The sequence below is a fragment of the Amborella trichopoda genome, chromosome 5 (genome assembly GCF_054954075.1).
Source record: "Amborella trichopoda isolate Santa Cruz 75 chromosome 5, AtrichopodaSantaCruz75HAP2 v2.0, whole genome shotgun sequence".
Taxonomy (NCBI): domain Eukaryota; kingdom Viridiplantae; phylum Streptophyta; class Magnoliopsida; order Amborellales; family Amborellaceae; genus Amborella; species Amborella trichopoda.
The window spans coordinates 14,910,686-14,930,991 of NC_142340.1; the positions used below are offsets into that span (position 1 = coordinate 14,910,686).

The following is a 20,306-nucleotide window of genomic DNA, read 5'->3' on the forward strand; positions in this document are numbered from 1 at the left end:
CGTTTTTCTAATTTAAAATTTTGATATTTACTTCATAATTAAAGTCCAAGTTTTTGAACACGAAGCCTAGATATAACTCTCCAAATAACTTAGACAAATTCCTTGTTTCCATCATAGGCCCTTAGAGGTTCCATGGCTCCTAAGGCTACATGTTTTTCCCAAGCGCAAGGTTGCTTCTTGGGCTTACAAAAAAAAATGTTCGGGCCTGATCCTCAGCTCCAACAATAAATCAGGCAGGGCTTGGCTGGAGTATGGCACTTGCTAGGCTCATGCCTTAGGCTACTAGGCTACATAACCTTGCCACCACATTTTGAATCTTTACTATATTGAAATGTATAATGATTAGGCCATTTATTTTTTATACAAGGTTATAATCATTATTGATCATTGGATATTGGATGTGATATCACTTCTTAATGATAAATTTCTCCAAATGTGTAACACACTTCAATCTATTGGATTTCACAGGTAGCTATAAATAATTACCCTTCTTCTATCAAGAATAAATCGTTTCATGAATAATATATTCTCCTATGCAAATTTAGGAGCTCAAAATCATTAACTTTTTCTCCGTTTTTAAATTACATAGATGATTTCTCAAATTGCGGATTAAGTGGGGCTTTCTCTTGAGGGACCAAGTGCAAAGCTTGCTCCAGCGGGAGCATGCACCCCATTGAAGCTCTGTATGTTTTCTCATTCCGACAAACCTCCCACTCTCTCTCTCTCTCCTCTCTCTCTCTCATGTACCTGCGTCTCAGGTGGACAGGAGAATGGTATACATTTGGCTGGACATACACCCTGAAAATGCAAATCTACAGATAACAAGTGGTCAATTTTGCTCTCAGCAGATAACAAGTGGTCAATTTATCTCTAACAAGTATAGATAACAGGATGCTGATGAACTTGCATTAGTTTCGCCCGCTCTAGGATACCATTGATTATCGTTGGGCTACAAATCACTGTTCTCCACTTCCTAAGATGAGGTCTTCTAACTCATCCATTATGACAGAGTAACAGAACAAGAATTGTTCCTGCAAAACCATTACTCAATTACATAGTATCATCTACAAAATGAAGCAAAATCCATAATCATATCCTTGATCAAAATATCATTTCATTAATATGAAATTGATTCGTTGCTGAGGAGACCCCTTAAAATACAAATAATAAGGGGTGTGGTTTGCATAAGGTTGCAAACTTAAACAATAAAAGTAAAATGCAAATTTGGTGTCAAAAATTCTTAGGGTGGCCCAAAAATCTATTTTCATCTCTAATTATAAAATTTTAAATTAAAAAAATGGTTCAAATCAAACAGATCTATAAAAGCATGACAATTTTGAAAATGGACGGTCCAGATAATGTATTGCAAGATGTACTATTTTTGGGACTTAAAAGCTTCTTTTTTTTTTTTTCATATCCATGTATATTGATGTCAAGATGATCGATTAGATGATTTTTCAACATCAAAACATCCTTTTCACAGGGAGTTTTGTGATGCAACTTAATTCTACAATTTAAGGCGTCAACCTTAAACTTTTTCCAATAACGAGATAAAGCAGTAATTTGGTCACTTGATTTAGTTAACTAATCTTACTCGTGTCTGAACCATCCCAATACGCTCATCTCGGAAGTTGCTAATGGTTACATGAAGATCCACAGCCGACATATCCCCAACAAGAATTCTCTGGATTGTGTGATATATTGTACAAAAGGCACCAGTTCTTCCAATTCCAGCACTATCAAGATATGAAATCTCAGATGAGAATACACTTTTATATAATCTAGAGGCTAATTTAAAGTAAAATATGTGGTTTAACCTGCAGTGAACAATAAAGGGGCCCAATTGTGGAGCTATGTGATAAAGCCTCTTCAAAATTTCACGAACAGACGTGGTATCTTCTGCCACCCCATGGTCGGGCCACTCTGCATACTGAATGTGTAAAACTTGGTGCGAGATTTCATCCAACTGCTATGGAAAAGAACCATGACCACAAGTAAACATCAATAGCATCAGTACCTGTCGTGAGATATGCTCATGGGCTTGGACACTTTCGAATTTGAGTGAAGGGTAGGAGGCAATAATATTTTTTCCTTTTTTTTTAATTTGGGTTGGGGGCGGGGGGGGGGGGGAGGAGCAGAGAAAAAGGTTCCCGCTCATGGGCTTCGACACTTTCGAATTTGAGTGGTAGGAGGCAATAATATTTTTTTCCTTTTTTTTTAATTTGGGTTGGGAGCGGGGGGGGGGGGGGGGGGGGGGGGGGAGGAGCAGAGAAAAAGGTTCCAGGCACTAATGGTTGGGAGAGAATGATAGCACTACTTGGTGGGAGAGAAGGAGAGATTATTTGCTAACTTGAGGCCACACAGTCTATTTCAATTTATCGACATAATGTAACTGGCATAATGATCATAGTTACTCAGCTGATTCCAAATAGGGGCACAGATTTTCTTTCAACAGGGATGGCATACATTGCACCATAATACAGAAACAGGATAAACAAAATAAACATATTCGACAACCCAATGAAATAAATGCATTAAATTCAATTCGCTCCTTCAAATCCCAAGTAATCACTCCAGGCAACATGGTCACAAAAAAGTGAAGAAGGGATATGAGCTATGTTACATGGATTCTTCTGTTTGGGTGCTGTGCTGTGTCTGACTGTAATGACACATAACAGTAGAGATTCCTCTGGATTCTTCCTCACGATTAACCACTGATTACATCATTTTAGAGACCTGATATTTTCTGTTTGGAGTAGACACCTTTGAAGTTTGAAAAAAGAATATCCATCGAACTTGGAAAATATATACGGATTCAGCCATTTCAGGTAAGAAAAAGTTTATATAAGGGTGAGGCCCTAAACAATTAAATTAAGGCACACATAAAAAATTGACTAGAATAGGTTGTTTCAATGCCCCCCAAAAATTCTCAAATTTAATCATTTTGACCTCGAGATGTATGGAACATTCGAAAAATGAATTTTAAATCTTAGAATTAGTGCATCTTGTGATGCATTTTTTGGACGGTCAATTTTCAAGATTTTCAAGTGTTAATAGAACTGCTTGATCTAGAATATTTTTAAAGCTTTAAATTTTATAACTAGAAATGAAAATAGATTTTCAAGCCATCCCAAAGATTTCTACTACTGAAACAACAGCTTCCGCCACTATTTGAAGGTACGCCTTACTTTGAGTGTTTAGGGCCTCAGCCTTACGCCCAGAGGAATTCCTCCCAGCTGACTTCCCTGTACTCAAAGAGAATTGTCTAAGCGCTCTCTCCCAAAGCACTCGCAAAGTGCATAAGCACGGAGCGAGGCCTAATGACACTCGTTGGAATAGATGATGGTCTTCCTCTGATGTCTCCAAGAGGCCATAATAGAATAGATAGGCAAAGCAGCCAATAGCAGGTAGCTCTGTTCTCGCCTGTCGCCTTATACAAATCGCACCCTTTCAGGTATAATTGATTGTTTGTTGCTATTCATCACAAAATGAAATATTAGTAAAACATAGTTGAAGTTGGTTGTCTCATCATACCATAGCCATGCGGCCAAATTCTCTTTTTTATGGTATGAGGGATCAAATACACCATCCCCATTTCACACACTGACACACATTCTTGTGTCCATGCAACGTAGAGTTAAGAGCTGTGTATTCAAAAAAGGACTATTAACTCTGGAATATTTTTCAAAGGCCCAAATGCTTTCTAAGATATTTGGAGAACTAATAGCCAGCTTTACTCGAAAAAGAAAATCCTAAATGTAAAAAATATCGCTTAAGCAATCACATTCCCCCCAGGAAACTGAACTATCCTTGCCTACAAAATGACGTCAAGTGCATCACTGTCAACCCTTAAGCATAGGGGTTATGGCAGGCATTTGTGGATCAAAGGCAATGCGTCATTTGCTTCTAGGATCAGCATGTCTTTTCCTCTACATTTTCGTAATCATGATTGTACTCATGTAGTACATGGATTAGGAGAACAGTTTACTTGTGTCATTTATGCTCTGTTCCTATTTGGGACAAGTGGAGTCCTAATAAAGATAGGCACTCCTGCAAATTTGTGTATCAGCCTACCAGGACTCGAGTAAGGTTTGGAGATAGTAGCCAAATTGCAGAAATTGATGATCAGTTGAAGTAATATGAATGCCGCTTGATGAATGGTGCGAACATATGTTCCACAGTGACTAACATCAGTTAGTTAACTGGTTCTGTCTCAGTGCTTTAATTATAAAAAGAAGGAATCTAAAAGGCCAATAGGAGAATTGATATGAGGGAGATGGTTTTCCGCTCTGCAATGCCTCATCGCCCCCATAACCCCTCACAGCTGCAAGCTCCCTGCCACCCCCATCACCCCTCACCCTCAACCCACCCCCCTCATTCGAGTTTCCCCCGAGGGAAACACTCTACCTCATCTTTCCCTTCTCTCTATGAATCTTACACCAAGCTCATCCCCACCCAAAAACCTTCCTCTCGCCCCCAACCTCTCAGTTCCTCTTCTTCTCTTCCCCATTCCCAGCCACCTGTTTCTCGCAGCCCGCCCTCCATTCGCCGCTTCCACTCCAACCCCAACTCAATGCCTCCTATGCTTACATCTTGCAGGCTCCGCAATCCTTTTCGCCTCCTACCCCTGATAAATCCCAGCCACAGGTGCCTCCTCCATATCCCTGCCCACCCCTCTCTGCTCCTTTTTCCATCCCCGTTGGAGGCAGTCATGCCTCTCACCTGGAGAAAGCTTTGAGGTTCTTGCTTATTGGTTGGTTCCAGCCTGCACACAACGATGCCAAAGGAGTTCAGAGGTGGGCAGCTGAGACTTGGGATGTCTCAGCTCTCTCTTGCAGGAAGCTCTCTTCAGGGGATTTCCTCTTCTCCTTCCCCATAGAGGAAAAGATGCTCGAAGTCTTGAGGAGCCAGAAAGAGTCTTTTCATGGTGCTGCCCTTTCCCTCACAAGCTGCAACAAGATGATGGGAGCAGCGGTCCCACAAAAGATCTGGCTGTTAGCCTCTTCCCTTCCTCTTCATGTGTGGAACATAGATACTTTCTAACGCATTGGAGAAGCCTGCGGAAAGTTCATTGCAGTGGATTGGAAGTCTGCTGGGTCTCTCCCTCTCGGCTCCATTCAGTTGCTGGTGGACGCTCTAATTCCTGCCCACATCCCCCAAGCTCTTTGGTTGGAAATTGATGGGTTCTTCTTCCAAATCCCAATCTCTTGATCCTGTGCATTGCCTCCTTCTCATCGCCATGTTCATGATCTCTATCGCTTTGCGTCTAGAGCATGTCCTTCCGTGACCAGGACCCCCCCCCCTCCCGTGAGCCTGAATGGACCTTAGTGAAGAGAAAGCATCCACCCCGTCGCCCCCATCATTGAAGGGTCCCCCAGGTTCCCAGCCAAAAAACTTTCCCTCAACATTCTTTCGTGGCCCTGCAGGTCCGTCTACCCAGTCCAGTTGTGCAGAGGCTTGGGAGTACCATCCATCCGTCAATCTCCCAGGAAGCAACATCGATGGCTTCGCAGTCTGCCATGCCAGCTGCTTTTCCTAATGGGTCGACACGTAGCCCCTACGTACCTGACAGCCCTACCTGCCCACCACTCTTTCCGCACCTTCTTGCCTCCATCCTGTCGTTCCCCTTGGGACAAATGTCGATCCCTCGACTGACCACCTCTTCAACCAATCCCTCGCCGTTACCTTCAAACCCTCTGTCTGCCCCGCCCGTTTCCCTTAATCCCCTTTTGGTCCCTGCTCCCCTCCTTTTCTCTCCCACCGGCATTTCGCCAAGTGGCGAGCTTCTTGACCTACACTTGGCTACAGTCTTTTCCTCCCAAATCGAAACCTTTGGTGCGGCCCCCTCTTCCTGTTCGTGTAGCTCTTCTCCGGCTCTCGTCTACTTCCCTACTTCCCATTCCTTGTCCCTTCCCTCCCCTCCTTTGGCAGATCCCGCTGTCTAGAACTCATCCTCTCCTCACATTCCCTCCCCCCTTCCATTTTGCTCATGCCCATTTCTCTCCCCACTACTCCCTTTCGCCAGTCCCCCCCATTTTGTTGCTTCACCACCTTTACCCCCAACCTTCCTCTCCCTTTCTTCTAGAAGCAGCTCGTCTCAAGCTCTAAGGTGCAATTTTTCACCCAATGCCCTTCCCATTTCATCCTTCTCATCTCCTTCTTCTGGATCAGCTATCCCTGGCAAGGAGTTCTCGTATTTTGCAGCCTCAGTTGATTCTGTATTTCTCGACGGCTTGAACCGAGTCCAAGGCAACCCTCACAAGGTCTTAAGGTGATGGGCTTCAGATTTAATGGCCCAAGGGACGTACTGGAAGACTTCGTCAATTGGGAATCCAAATCTCGCAGCAAGAAAGGAAAAAGAGAGCTGGCCAATCTTCTTTCTTTTGAAGTCAATTACAGTTTTGGTACGTCCCCAATTCCCTCTCTCTCTTCTGCATTAGCCTTAGCTTCTTCAGCTAGTTCTGCAACTAAGCTCCGTTCTCAGCATACTGTTAATCCCCCTGGTGACCAATGAAGATTATTATGTGGAATATACGAGGCCTGGGCCAGCTGGAACACAACAATCACATATTTAGGTGGGGGAGAAGAGATAGTGCATTGGACTCCTAAGTGCAATAGTGCATCGAGTCCAAATCCTGCACTCGCTAACACTGCCTTGACCATTTGTTTGCGAGGAGAAATCATGTTTTCCTAACTATTGGAGAGACATCCCCGACCTACTTGATTTCTCATGTAGTCATAGCCAGTGTTATCCGATTCACTTTGGAGCCTTCTTTGGTTTGGTTGAAAAAACGAAGCAATTTAGTTCTTTGGTTGATTTGAAGGAAGACTTCAGAATTTCTTTTAAAATTTAATATAAATAAAGTATATATTGATATGTAAAATATATTAAAATAATAAATTTCAAAAATAAAAATTTGAAAATAAAAAAATAATTAAAAAAAAAACACAATTTAATGCTCACCTAAAGCATGCCAAAGCTTTGGTTGAAGAGGCTGAATCAGACCAAAACAGCCTGAAGTAAGCCGAAGCGAATGCACCACAGCTTCGCTTCACTTCGGTTTAGGCTGTATATACGAAGACTCTAGCCTCTTCAGCCGAAGTGAAGCCAAGTGAATCTGATAACATTGGTCTTAGCAGAGCATTGTGAACTGCGTAGAGAAGCTCGAAGAGCATTTCTTTTGTGGCACCCGTCAGCCTCTAGGTATTGTGTGCATCTCTTCGAATTCTGAATACCAAGTTGGCGGTTGTTGCACATATGGGGTACACTGTAAACATTGTTAGCCATTTATCGTTTTGGCATCCAAGTAACTCATATACCAACAGGATAATCGATGAATTGAAATTTGAGGCAAATAAGATTAACTTTAACCATATCAATTTTGGAGCTCTGAAAATTTAAGGGCTTTCGTACACAAAGAATCAACTTAAAGAACTATATGAAGTTTCAATATGCAAAGTATCCATGACAGAACGAATATAGCAACAAAAGGGGAAGAATAGAACAAGAAATCAACAAAAGAGGGGGTTTTCACCATGACAGGGATGAGGAAAGGAGATTAAACCCATTGATAATTAAACTCATGGGGCCCAATATTTGTAGTGGAAGGAGACTCCAAAAACGTCATTTCCTAGGCTGCAGGCACTACAACTACTCCTTGGTACCTTTCCATGATTTTTGATGAAATTGATTTCATATGCAGGGATATGAACGTCTTATGGTGGCATACTTGGTGGACATTGAACGAGTTCGCAGACCTTCTCGCTAAAGACGGAGCACGGGCCCGTCCCGAAGACCACGACTGGTCCATCTCCTTTTTTGCTTTGGACCACAGAGGGAGTCTAGGGCGGTAATTAGTCACATCTACTTTTCCTGTAACCGGGCACTCTTATAAGCCCCATTTTTTGTAATACACATGTACATATTCTGTAATCAGGAAGGTCCAAGGTCATTTTTTGTATAAGGCCGCTGGACCAATTTTTTGACCAAGAGACCCGTCTCGTGGGTACTCAGTCCCATCTTCCCCCCCTCCTCTTTGTACTCTATCTCCTTACAGCAATACAATGTTAACTTTTCTCAATAAAAAAGAAAGAAACGGGAAACTAGATGGCAATTTTGAGAAAAAATAAGGGTGATATTCTTGAGGTTTATAAACGCTTACAGAGCAAGAGACGTTCTGTCCTAGATTTATACTCACATGTCATCCAGTTAAACCCTAAGGGCATCTTAGTCAAGTAATTCGTCTATGAATCTCACAAACGAGCCTTTCAATGATAAACTGGGTGAATGCTTAATCTTAAAAGGGTTTCTCTCATTCTCTTCTCCATGCAACACCAATGAATGCATGCTGATTTGTCTAGCATCGTATTGAGACAGCAAATGATGCAGATCTGGTCGTAATTCTTTCCCTTTCATGAAGGTATCTCTTCACTTAGAGGTCTGTTTACTCAAGTTTTTGTTTCATTCCTTTTATATTGGACATCGACCATTTAAGGTAGCATTACAGAACAGCTTCCCTATTTTGACAGTTTTTTTAACAGAAGGAAACGTAAGTTGCTAGGACGTATGACCTGTTCTTGGGCTTTCTGCTTCACCTACTCTATCCTCTAGGGGTTACTTGTTTGACTACTGAAAGGTTCACTCATGCGTTGCAACTTTTGAATCAAAGGTGGAGCTAGTTTTGTTCTTTGTGGTTTCTTATCACTCAGCTTTTGCAGCTTTCCTATATAGTTGGTAATTTTGGTTTACAGGGCATATTATTTCATCATCTTTCTAGAGAGGCCAAAATGAATGCTGATGCACTCACCTATGGTGGAGTGGCACAAGATGTGTTTTGAATAGAGCCTGACAATTCCAGCATTCAAGACGCCACTTTGTCATCTCATTAAGGCCACAGCATTCCCTTTCTTTATTCAATTTACTTATTTTATAACAAAATTAACCGTTGCTGATTAAAAAAAAAGCATGCCTTCCCCAATTAGCCATGATTTAGTTTCAACAGGTTGGTTCAGAATAGAGTCTTTTCAACAGGCTGGCTGAGAATAGACCCTTTCTTCAGGAAATTTATCAGGTATGCCACCAACAGAAGTGCAGTTGTTGCCTCCTATACCCACCCCCAAAAGAGGCCTATATCAGTTCTATACTCGGGATGGATTAACGATAATCATGTATAGCTTTTCAACTTGATGCTGATGTTTTCTTGAAGTTCTAAGGTACCCAAACAGGTTCGTTCACCAATATTTTGATGTCTCCATTGATGTATGAGGGCCAACTCATGTCCTATCCATGACTAGTTCGATATACGAAGTCACTTTGATTGGCAACTGCTCTATATCTCTACATAAGTATTTGTTCATTTGAGTCAGATGTTCCAAATGTTCTTAGAACCTTAATAAATGAAACACACTTAGAATGCTCTGACTATGGGGGAGAATATATGATTACTGAGATTCTAAGCTTTTCTTAACAAGTGAAGGAATTATTCAAGTCCTCGCACTCAAGGATCTGAAGCTTAAGGCACATCAATAGAGCTCTTGCCAACAAAATGAAGAATTGCAAAAGCCAATGGGAGCTGAGTACAGTAACAGAATCCAGCCTCCGGCATCAGAACCTCAACCATGACCTCTGTCCAAGACTCTGATGGGAGCACCCATTGAAGTAAGTGCCAAAGTCCATAATCCAGAGGCAGCCCATGCTGGACATGGTGTACAGGAGGAAATCGGTGAAGAATCAGCAACTTCCAATCTCTCAGAAGTTAGTAATACTAAAAATCCAAAGCTCAGATCTCGTGACACCCTAAGTGATTACTGATACTCAAAAATCATTTCAAGCAGTAATCCTTCGAAACATGCACCCATTACTCCCTAGCAAGATATCCAACTAAACCGACACCAAGAAAAGTTGACAAATTACCTTCTCTTGCCTCGTGAAGTTTCAACAACTAAACCCCTTGTCTTAATGTTTTGAGAAATGTCTAATTCATTACAAAAACCTTGCGAGAGTCGTGATGTATAATTATAGTGAAAGGCAACCCACATTTCGGGTGCTCAGAGTGACATGGTCTGTGTACAGAAAAGGGACAGTGAGAGAAGGAGAAGAAAAGAGAGGGCAGAACTCCTCAGCAGCCCATCCCTCAAAAATTGTCCATGGCTGCTAAGGTTGTGTTTCCTGATCATAATTTTCATTTGACGAGAGCTGTCTATAGTCCATAAATGAGGGCTTTCCCATGGTTTCTAACTACCATCCAAGCATTATCAAGTATTTCTAAAGAGCAATTCAGCAAATCATATTTGGATTTCCGGAAACCTCAGCTCTTCTATGATTACAATCCCTAATAAGCAAAGAAAAACATAAACAGGATTTTTTTTTTGGGGAAGACAAGATTTAAACATTATGACATATTCACAAAAATAACATCTTATCACACATTTCACATTTCACAAGTTTATATCCTGATGACTAAATTAAATATTTATAACATCTCACCTCTTTGTGCTTGACTTCCATGCAGCGCAATACTAAAGAGTTATCACTAGTCTTCATGCACTTAGTAGTAACACAAACTTTTCCAAATTCTCTAGATCCCTTGTCTGCTTGAAAATAATCACCACACTTCACCATCTGAAAACCAATTTGATTTGTAAGAGCACAATTGGCAACCCAAGGAGGGAGAGAAAATTGTAGGAATTCATGACTGGGCGCTATTTCCAGAGTTTCAATACCAAAATATCAAAGAGATAAATCAAGTTTATACATGTGGTCTAAATTGTATGAAAAAGAAAAAAGTGCTTGCTCTTGTGGCTGGTATGCATCCATAGGAAATAAATGGTCAAAATTAAAGAAGGGCAGTCATGAAAACAGGAAGCACATATATGTTCAAGGTAACATATGTCAGCTGGAAGGCCACAAGTTTCTCACATGAATGTGTTCAATGATATAGATTCCAAAATGCAGAAAAGTAACTTTACATTCAGAACTAATGCTTGCAGCAAACCGGCAGCAATTGACAAAAAGGTCAATAAAATCAATAGGCACATTTTAAAAGAGACCTCTTGCAAATAGTATTGAAACAAGATTTGATGACTAGATGACATGAATCAACAGAATGAGTAAAGATCGAGACAAGAAAGCAAAGAAATAAATATATTTCATTGTATATAATATGTGGCTGACAATAAGATTTCTCATAAACTATATTAAAAAAATACACATAAATGAACCTAAAATATGGTGAGGAAACACATACTACAAGAGACAATGGTGATGGAAGTTTAACTAACAGAACATAGAAATGAACTTTTAATTGACAAAATACATGTCAATACAGACTTCAATAAAATTCCACATGTGATTTACAACTTATTACACGATGAGAAGTCCATTCACCAATAACAATCATCACAAAAGAAGGTTGAATATATAGAAAGTATTTGAAAAAAAAAATACAATAGCATGTACTTTGTATTTTTTAGTATGTTTACTACTCCTGTGCACAAGAAAGCAGACAGAAGACCACACAGTTGACTAAAAAAGTATCAGTTAGAATCTAATAAAGTTGCCCTTCCCCTAACGCAAAAGAGAAAGGCTGAATAACCTTCTAATAATTTCTAGAATGCATGGGATTTGACATCCATTGCTTTGTGACAGAGAAAAAGTATATACTGTGCACACACTGTGGTTTAGGCATGATTAAGGAAACCCCTTTCCATTACATGCCCACACAAATAAGTGATACAGAAAAGGATGCCCAGAGAGAAGTTTGAATTTAAAAGAAACAGCAAATACACCAACTTAAAATTACATAATTAACTACAAACATAGCATATAATCTCTGGAGAAGAAAGGAATCCAATGGCAGAAGCACTCCAAACAGCTCATTTTTAGAATGCAACGATCTGGTCGTTGGACATTTGCAAACACATTCAGAACTATCATTCCCATAATTATCAAATGAAGCAACAATCAGATGATCATCTCTGAAAGACGCAGTCTAGCTTCTCATTGCATTTCAATTTACTATATGGAAATTACCTTGAATCTGACACAATGAAGTACCTTGTAATTATCAATCAACCGAGTGAGCATTACAATTACAGGGCAATGGAATTGGATTACCATCTCCCAAAAGTCCTCAAAAGTTTCTGGTAGAGGTCCCTGGGTGGCTATAAACTGTGGCAGTCTTTCACAGGAAGTATTCTACACAAAAAGTTCTATAGTAGTCAAAAGACACCATACGAGTAAATGGTTACATGCAAGATACACTGAAAGCAATTTTAATAATATGTGTGCATCACTAACTGAACAATATTGATACCGTAACAAAACTAGCATTGATATAACCACTTCCAGAAGACTTGTTATTCCGATTTTGATTGAGAACAACCCTTGAATCATCGACTGGAAAAGGATAGCAAGCAAACTTCAGCTGTTTAAATTACCACATTTTAGACTTGAAAAATAGATCAGATACTAAACAATATCTAGAACTTAAGGAACTGAATAAACTGAAGAAAATAGTCAAGGATGCATTATAAAATAACACATGGTAAGACATCTCCATAGCGGTTTTTGTTGGCATTAGCTTCTTGGAGAGCCACTTGGCACCTTCGTAACATATCACTCTTTCTTAACCTGTTTGCCTGTCAAGTAAGAAGCAGCATCGATAACTACACAAGTTTGGAACTATGACTATTTCAAAAGCATTGAGACAACAAATCCAATCCAGTAAAAGAAAAAATGGCCATCAGGCTACATAGCATCTGAGACAAATAAGAATACATAGCATTTGAGACAAATAAGAACGAAAAGTTTGGTATAAAAGCTTTTATACAAGTAAACCGGCAAAATTCATTTTTCCTTTTCGAAAATCATGATCTCCTTGCAAAAAAAAAAAAGGCAAAATATTTACAACTCATTAAATCGCTTGTCAGTTAGTTGTGTAAAAGCATTAATGTTGGTTTATTTGTTGACGTTAAGTAGTTACTATATGGGGAACAAGTACTCAAGTGCACGACATCATAAATTAACTGACTGATCTCAGCTGGCATTTTAACAATTTTTCTACCAAAAGAACTGCTTCTATCATTTTGGAAGCTTCATTTTTTAATAATTTGGAAGTCGTAAGTATTTAAGAGAAGAAGGGCGCCTTGTACATGCACTCAAGAAACCTAATAGGGAAAGTTGAGATTTCAAGGTGCTAGGGAGTTGAGCTTCTGAAAGAGATAGCTTCCAAGCTATGCTCCATCTTTTCTATGAACCAGTTCTTCAATTAGAGGAGGTTAAAAAGAAATCTTGAGATTTTTTAAAAGATGTCACCAAAGAGAGCCTCTCCTCCTCCATGTCATGCCAATGAAGCATCGATAACTACACTAGTTTGGAACTATGACTATTTCAAAAGGATTGAGACAACAAATCCAATCCAGTACAAGAAAAAATGCCCATCAGACTACATAGCATCTGAGACAAATAAGAATGGCAAGTTTGGTATAACAGCTTTTATACAAGTAAACCGGCAAAATTCATTTTTCTTTTCCGAAAATCATGATCTCCTTGCAAAAAAAAAAGGCAAAATATTTACAACTCATTAAATCGCTAGTCAGTTAGTTGTGTAAAAGCATTAATGTTGGTTTATTTGTTGACGTTAAGTAGTTATTATATGGGGAACAAGTACTCAAGTGCATGGCATCATAAATTAACTGACTGATCTCAGCTGGCATTTTATACAATTTTTCTACCAAAAGAACTGCTTCTATCATTTTGGAAGCTTCATTTTTTAATAATTTGGAAGTCGTAAGTATTTAAGAGAAGGAGGCCGCCTTTTACATGCACTCAAGCAACCTAATAGAGAAAGTTGAGATTTCAAGGAGCTAGGGAGTTGAGCTTCTGAAAGAGATAGCTTCCAAGCTATGCTTCATCTTTTCTGTGAACCACTTCTTCAAGTACAGGAGGTTAAAAAGAAATCTTGAGATTTTTGAAAAGATGTCACCAAAGAGAGCCTCTCCTCCTCCATGTCACGCCAATGAAGAGCCAAGATCTCAGCTCAGGTTTTGCTCCATGTGGAAAGCATGGTGGTTGCTATTTACGTAGAACTCAAGCATAATTAAGCACCATATGCACTGTTCAAATATCATGTAAGATCTTTTACTTTAATATGTTTTCCACTGTTTGAAAACCTTTTAGGCACAGCACCTTTTGGTAACTAAGGCAGTTTCTCGGATGTCTGGCTGGGCACCTCAAGTTTAGGAATCCAAAAACACAATGAAGAGGTGGTGGTGATGAATTCAGTTAAAATTGAATTGTATAATGAACTTAATGTATGTGTTGCAGTTTCTAAAAGTGCATTCATGAATCAGTAAACTAATAAAGGCATACTAGTATGCCCCACAATTCAAAATTAATTTTAAAGAACGGTTGCAATTTTAGAAGGATAAAGAAAATTTTGGCTGCTAATATGATTCACATAGTGCACTTGATGTATGTATAGAAGTTCTAATAACGTATTCATGAAACAGGAAACTAAAAAAGCCATCAATGTCCTACAATTCAAAATTCAATATCAAACGCCTGTTCATTTAAGTTTATCTAAGTAGACCATCTTATATAAAATTAACATATTCTGCATAATATTATTTTCTTAGCTATTTGGTATGTACCAATGATTTAAAAAGAGGATCGGTGACCCGGATTGGGCACCTCAAAAACCGATCCGGATCGGCGAATCGGCTGAATCGGTCGGATTAAAGCTTAAAAAAAATCCGAAAAAATTATTAAAATTCATTATAAATATTGTTTTTGAGGAATCCAATAAGAAATGAGGGTACTACATTATTAACTTTCAGTTTTTTCACCAATTTGTGAATATTGAGATGCTCTTTTCCCTGTATAAACTTAAGTATTAAGTTTGCATCACATAAAAAAAAAACCATAGCATTATCATGGATAAAATATATAATTATATATGGACTATAATAAAGAATAGACTAAATCAATGAAAGAATGGCCATTAAAATCTCGTTTTGGCGAAAAACCCTAATCCGCTAAAAAAACCCAAATTATTACAACCTAACTAACTATAATCCAAAATTATTACAACCTAACTAATTATAATATTATATACTGAAATTATAATTATTAGTTTACATTTTATAATTATTTTATTAGATAAATAATAACAAATTAAAAATATTTTATAATATTATCTAATTTAAAATGTATTATTGACAACTTAAGAAAAATAGTACATTACATGATTTATAATGTAAAAATTAATAAATAAAATAAAAGACTTGGTTATCAATGTAAAAATTAATAAAATGCGTACAAATTTTGGAAAAAACACTTTAATTTATTATATGCCCAAAGGAGAACAAAATTAGCTCAAGAAGGGATAACTATTATATGGCCCAAGAGCGGATTCGAACTTGAGATGTCAAAACAAATAACATTAGTGATAACCATCATGCCTCCTTAACATATGTGTTTAAAATTGCCTATTAATAGCATATATTTACATTATGTTTTCATTTAATGATGTTTGGAAATTATCTTACATCGAAGGATGAGTATTCAAATATGCTATATAAATAACTATGTAATTGGAAGATTAATGCAAGTGTGAAAACACTAGGGCATCAGTGCAAATGCACACGTGCATGTGCGTGTCGCACGCGTGGCACATGTGGGAGTGGTGTGCGTCGCACGTGTGATGTGTACGTGTATGTGCGTGTCGCACGTGTGTCACATGTGGGAGTGGTGTGTGTTGCACATGTGGCACATGTGGAACTGGTGTGTGTTGCACGTGTGACATGTACACACGTACACACGTGTGGGAGTGGACGCGTCACACATGTGGGAGTGGTGCGTGTAGCACGTGCGATGCACACACGTGCGTGCACGTGCGTGTGGCACGTGTGGAAGTGTGTACGGCTCGTGTCACACGTACACACGTGTGTGAGTGGTGTGTGTGGCGCGCGAGACGCGTACACACGTGTGAAGGCTAGAATCGAGAAGGAACCAGCTAGAACCGGGTGGGAACCGGCTAGAACCGGGTGGGAACCGGCTAGAACCGAGAGGGAACCACTAGAACCGGGAGGGAACAGACGGTTTTGCTCTGGAACCGGGCGGTTCCCGGTTTTGTGCTGGAACCGGCACGGCCTGTGCCGATTCCCGAGTCGAACCGGGCGAGTCTGGTTCGACTCGGCGATTTTTAAATCATTGGTATGTACCTTATATTATGTATGATATTATGTACTTATTGTTTGGGTAGACAGATTTTCAATCTCTCTCTGCCTTAAACAAATAGCACCAGACATGATAAAGTTACAGTGAGTGAAGTACAAACAACTTTTCAAAAAGACAAATTTATATGGGGAATTGCATACAAGTTTATCTCAGATGATTTTATGTTGGTCATTCCTAAAAAAGAGATGACTAGTTATCAAGATTAGTTTTATTGAATTTGTGAATTATCAGTTTTAACAAGTACATCCAAATATACGCTAAAAGCAGGTAGCAATTTCGGTGATGAGCTACCAAATAAGGCTCCAATGATTTAACCTCTCTCTCTCTCTCTCTCTCTCACACACACACACACACACATATGGCATAGGGTGCCTAAGCACCCACCTAGGCTAGCTAAGTAGGTACCTATAGGCCATGTCTAGGGAGGGCACTGAGGGCCACACCGCATTGCCTAGGTGCCCTATTTTTTAAAGCACTGATTAATCTTGCACTCCTACAAGTAGTATTTTGCTTTTCTGGGGCCCCTGGTTCTACTCCTGGAAAAGGATACATAATGCCTATCCCATCTTGAGGTGGTCACTGGTGGAGCTACTCTGTGTATTTTTTGGAAAAGGCGATGTAGTCAAGTCATAGTCATGTATAACTCGCCTTCTAGCATTATTTAAAAACATGCACAATGAGAAGTCTATAGCCTGAAAGTCCTATAAACAATGTAAAAATTGGAGGGTCATGATAAGAACTGAACTTGGAAATAGCGAAAGTCCCTACAGTGAACCGAATGAGACAACGATTTGCTATAGTGAGAACCGCCTGATTCTGAACAAGCCCGGCAATTCCACCTCTTCACAACCATCCGGGATCGGACTCTAATAGGCCCAAGCCAACTCAGGCAATTCCGAGTCAATTCGTTAGATTTTAACCACTTATGCAAACCACGACCATGGAAATAGAAAACAAAAAACGTCTATAAGTGATCGCTAGCTAGAAAATTGTCAAAAGAAAAAAAAAAACACAAAATCAAAGACATCAAATTCAAAATTCAAAAACTTTTGAAACTTCCCCCTAGGATCCGTCCATTTTCAGTTGGGTAGAAATCCCCTTTCAAAGCAATCAAGATCCCCTTCAGTCAGGGACCGAGATCCTTATATAATAGGGGTTGAGCTTCCTTGATGGTGGGAGCAAGCTCCAATAAAGCTCCAGTTCTGGGTAGGAGGATGATTCCGAGGGGGATCCCCACCCCCAATTAAGCTTCCAGCATCTATGAGTCAATTAGGTCTCCAATCTCAAGATAAGAAGTCAAACAAAATAATGGTACATGCTGAGCTTTTACGCTAGATCTACAAGGCATTCTTGATATGAAGTTCTTGGACTCGTCAGCATCCAACCCCAAGGTAGCAGTAGAGGGCTATTTTTTTTTAAAATTTTTTTTATTCTTTTGATAGTTTAGTTGACACCAAATAGTCGGGAAAAGGTTCTAATGATGATGATGATTCTTTTGATAGTTTCCTTATTAAGAGGTTTGGAATGGAGACTCAATCCATCATAAGCCCAAAGCATACCGTTTATACATTTCAGTTTGTCATTATCATTATTCTATTTACTCGAGACATATACTTTACCATGATTCTTTGGTTTTTGTAATGTTTATGACCAATGGGTTTCTCTATTTGGGGGTGGATTTTACCAAATTGCAAATTCCAGGCATGATGCAATGTGAGAATGTAACCCATCTCAGGATAGCATAAGAATATCAGATATGTAGGTGCATGTGTCTTCAGTTAATAAGCAACGATATTCAAAAGAGAGGTATTTAGGAAAGCATGCATGCTAATTGATTTTGAAAGAATAAAAGAAGAAGATAGGATCAATTAGGGGTTGTGTTTTCTATGTTTTCTTTTATGCCTTGATTGATGGTTACAAAAAAGGGTCATGGGTAGATAAGAGAAGAGACTGATCTTGAGTCTACAAAGGAAGTAGCCCCCTCAAGTGGTCATCTAGTGAGTTCTTTCTCAATTTTCAAACCCATTCTTGCTTTTCAGTGAATTATTAATCATCTCCTAATTATTTCTCTACATCTTTGTTTCATAGTTGTCAGGTGCAGGAGCGTTTCCGGAGCGGGAACTGGCTCGGGTCCGCAGAACCGTGGATTGTTGGAAGCTCCTTGTGGTTGGGGTCGTTGTCTGTACGATCCTATGTCAAGGCAGTATGATCCTTGTCACAAGGAAGCACGATTCCATCACTGAATGATGCATGGGTTAACAGTACCATTGGGCACAAACACGAATCAGTGCATATGAATCAATGTCGAATAGAGAAAACATCATATGCACTGCATCAGACACTTGAGAACCGCAGTTCAAACCTGTTGGGAACGAGGATCACAATGTAAGGTCCGCATTCCATCCAAGATCCCTAGCTGGAACCGAGGGATTGAGGTTCCGGAGCGGGTCCATGACCATTCCTACAAGATTCCAGCAACTATGCTTTGTCTAGCTTTAATAAGTTCATTCCATATTGTTCCAAAGCTCTTTCTTGAGAGCGATTCTGCCTTATGTATGCTGTAAGCTTCCCTTGTTTCATCCTAGCACATCAGAAAATCAAGACTCAAACCCAAGGTGGACTGAAACTTTTCCCTTCTCCGACCTCCTACTTCGCCATTGCTTTTAATCGTTTCAATCTTGAGTGAGAGAGAAAAAGAGGGAAAAAAAGGAGAAGAGATCCAAGAAAATAAGAGAGAGAGAAAGTGGCTCCCACGAACAAAGACTTAGAATCATAGTTAAACCAAGTTAAAGATGGTGCCGAAAGCTACCAAGTTAAAGATGATGCCGAAGAGCTTTCTCACACACCCTCAAGGACATATAAGCATTAGTTACTGCTTTGGACCCCAATTTGATAATATTCCTTTTCCTTGATACTATGGCTTTTCCTTGAACCAATGTTAAAGAACGCAGAGGCGGCCACCTAGGCAGTTTGGGCTCTGGGCCACCTAGGTGGGCGCTCAAACACAGAGGCAGCCTGCCTTTTGGGGAAGTGCATATCCTTGCGGATTTTTGGCCCCCCCCATACCTCCCCCCATTTCATTGCATATAAAAATGATTTTTTTTAAAATTTAATACGTAAGTTTTGTATTTAATATATTGTTCAGAAGTCAGAAGTACAGATCAAACATAAACATTTGCGACTTTAGACTGTAAATTAAATAGTTAAAACTCAAAAGTCAAACTTGAAGAAAACATTTACAAGAAGTGAAAATTGTAAATACATACACAAAAGCAAGATTAGTCATCCAAGTAAACTCATGTTTTAAAACTCGTAAAAAAAGGCAAGAAGTGAAAATTGTAAATATATACACAACAGCAATATTAGTCATCCAAGTAAAACTCATGTTTTAAACTTAAAAAAAAAGGTCAAAAGAAATATTTATTCGATTTGGGGGCAATGAACTTTTTTATTGAATTGCTTTCCCAAAGACCCAAACTACATATTAAAATGGGAAAATAATAATGCAAATAGTTAATAACATATCAAATATATATTATAAAATATCACAAAAAAAATACAAATAGCAAAGAATAACATTATAAGACATTGTGAAAAAACAAATACTAACCTAATAAAAACTAAAAGCTGGGATGAGCCGTCGTCTCCATCTTTCTCGTCCCCTAAGCTGGGATCAGATCTATGCCCTCTACCCCAAAATCCACCCTCCGCCTTCTAGTATTCATCCTTCTCCTCTTGTTGTCCCTCGTTCCTCTTCTGGGGGAGCTGTTAAGCTTCCAGCGCTGACTAAGCAACCTCTCAAGGCTACCTTTTCCCAGGTGGTTGCCTCTGAATAAACGACCGCCAGGGAGGAGTCCCACTATCCCGGTTCCTTCTCCCTTTCTCCCATATATAATCTCAACCCCACCAGAGGAGTCTAAGCAGCTTAAACAAAATCTCTCAACATGCTTGGTAGCAAGGTTTCAACCCAAACGCGATGACATCAGGGGAATTGAGAGATGGGCTAAGCGCATTTGGGGGGGAACCTAACCTCACTTGTAGACATATCTCTGGTGGAGACTTCCTC

The 20,306-nt window shown here is 39.4% G+C and overlaps 1 protein-coding gene across 14 annotated transcripts in view; it reads right to left on the reverse strand.

Moving 5' to 3' along the window:
• Positions 1-469: 469 nt before the first annotated feature.
• Positions 470-20,306, reverse strand: part of LOC18424828 (protein-tyrosine-phosphatase PTP1) — a 33,048-nt gene continuing 13,211 nt past the window's right edge. For 3 of the 14 annotated variants that reach the window (XM_011630857.3, XM_088867561.1, XM_088867559.1), the window contains 7 exons: positions 12,543-12,639; positions 12,315-12,397; positions 12,056-12,196; positions 10,487-10,621; positions 1,818-1,966; positions 1,595-1,736; positions 470-1,031 (listed from right to left, as the gene is read on the reverse strand). In XM_011630857.3, the coding sequence (XP_011629159.2) occupies positions 957-1,031; positions 1,595-1,736; positions 1,818-1,966; positions 10,487-10,621; positions 12,056-12,196; positions 12,315-12,397; positions 12,543-12,639 (822 nt within the window). In that variant the 3' untranslated portion in view covers positions 470-956. Of the gene's footprint in view, positions 1,032-1,594; positions 1,737-1,817; positions 1,970-4,381; positions 6,501-6,964; positions 7,269-10,486; positions 10,622-12,031; positions 12,197-12,314; positions 12,398-12,542; positions 12,640-20,306 lie in introns of those variants that run through there. The other 11 variants (XM_011630856.3, XM_088867558.1, XM_088867557.1 and 8 more) reach the window with 6 other exon arrangements.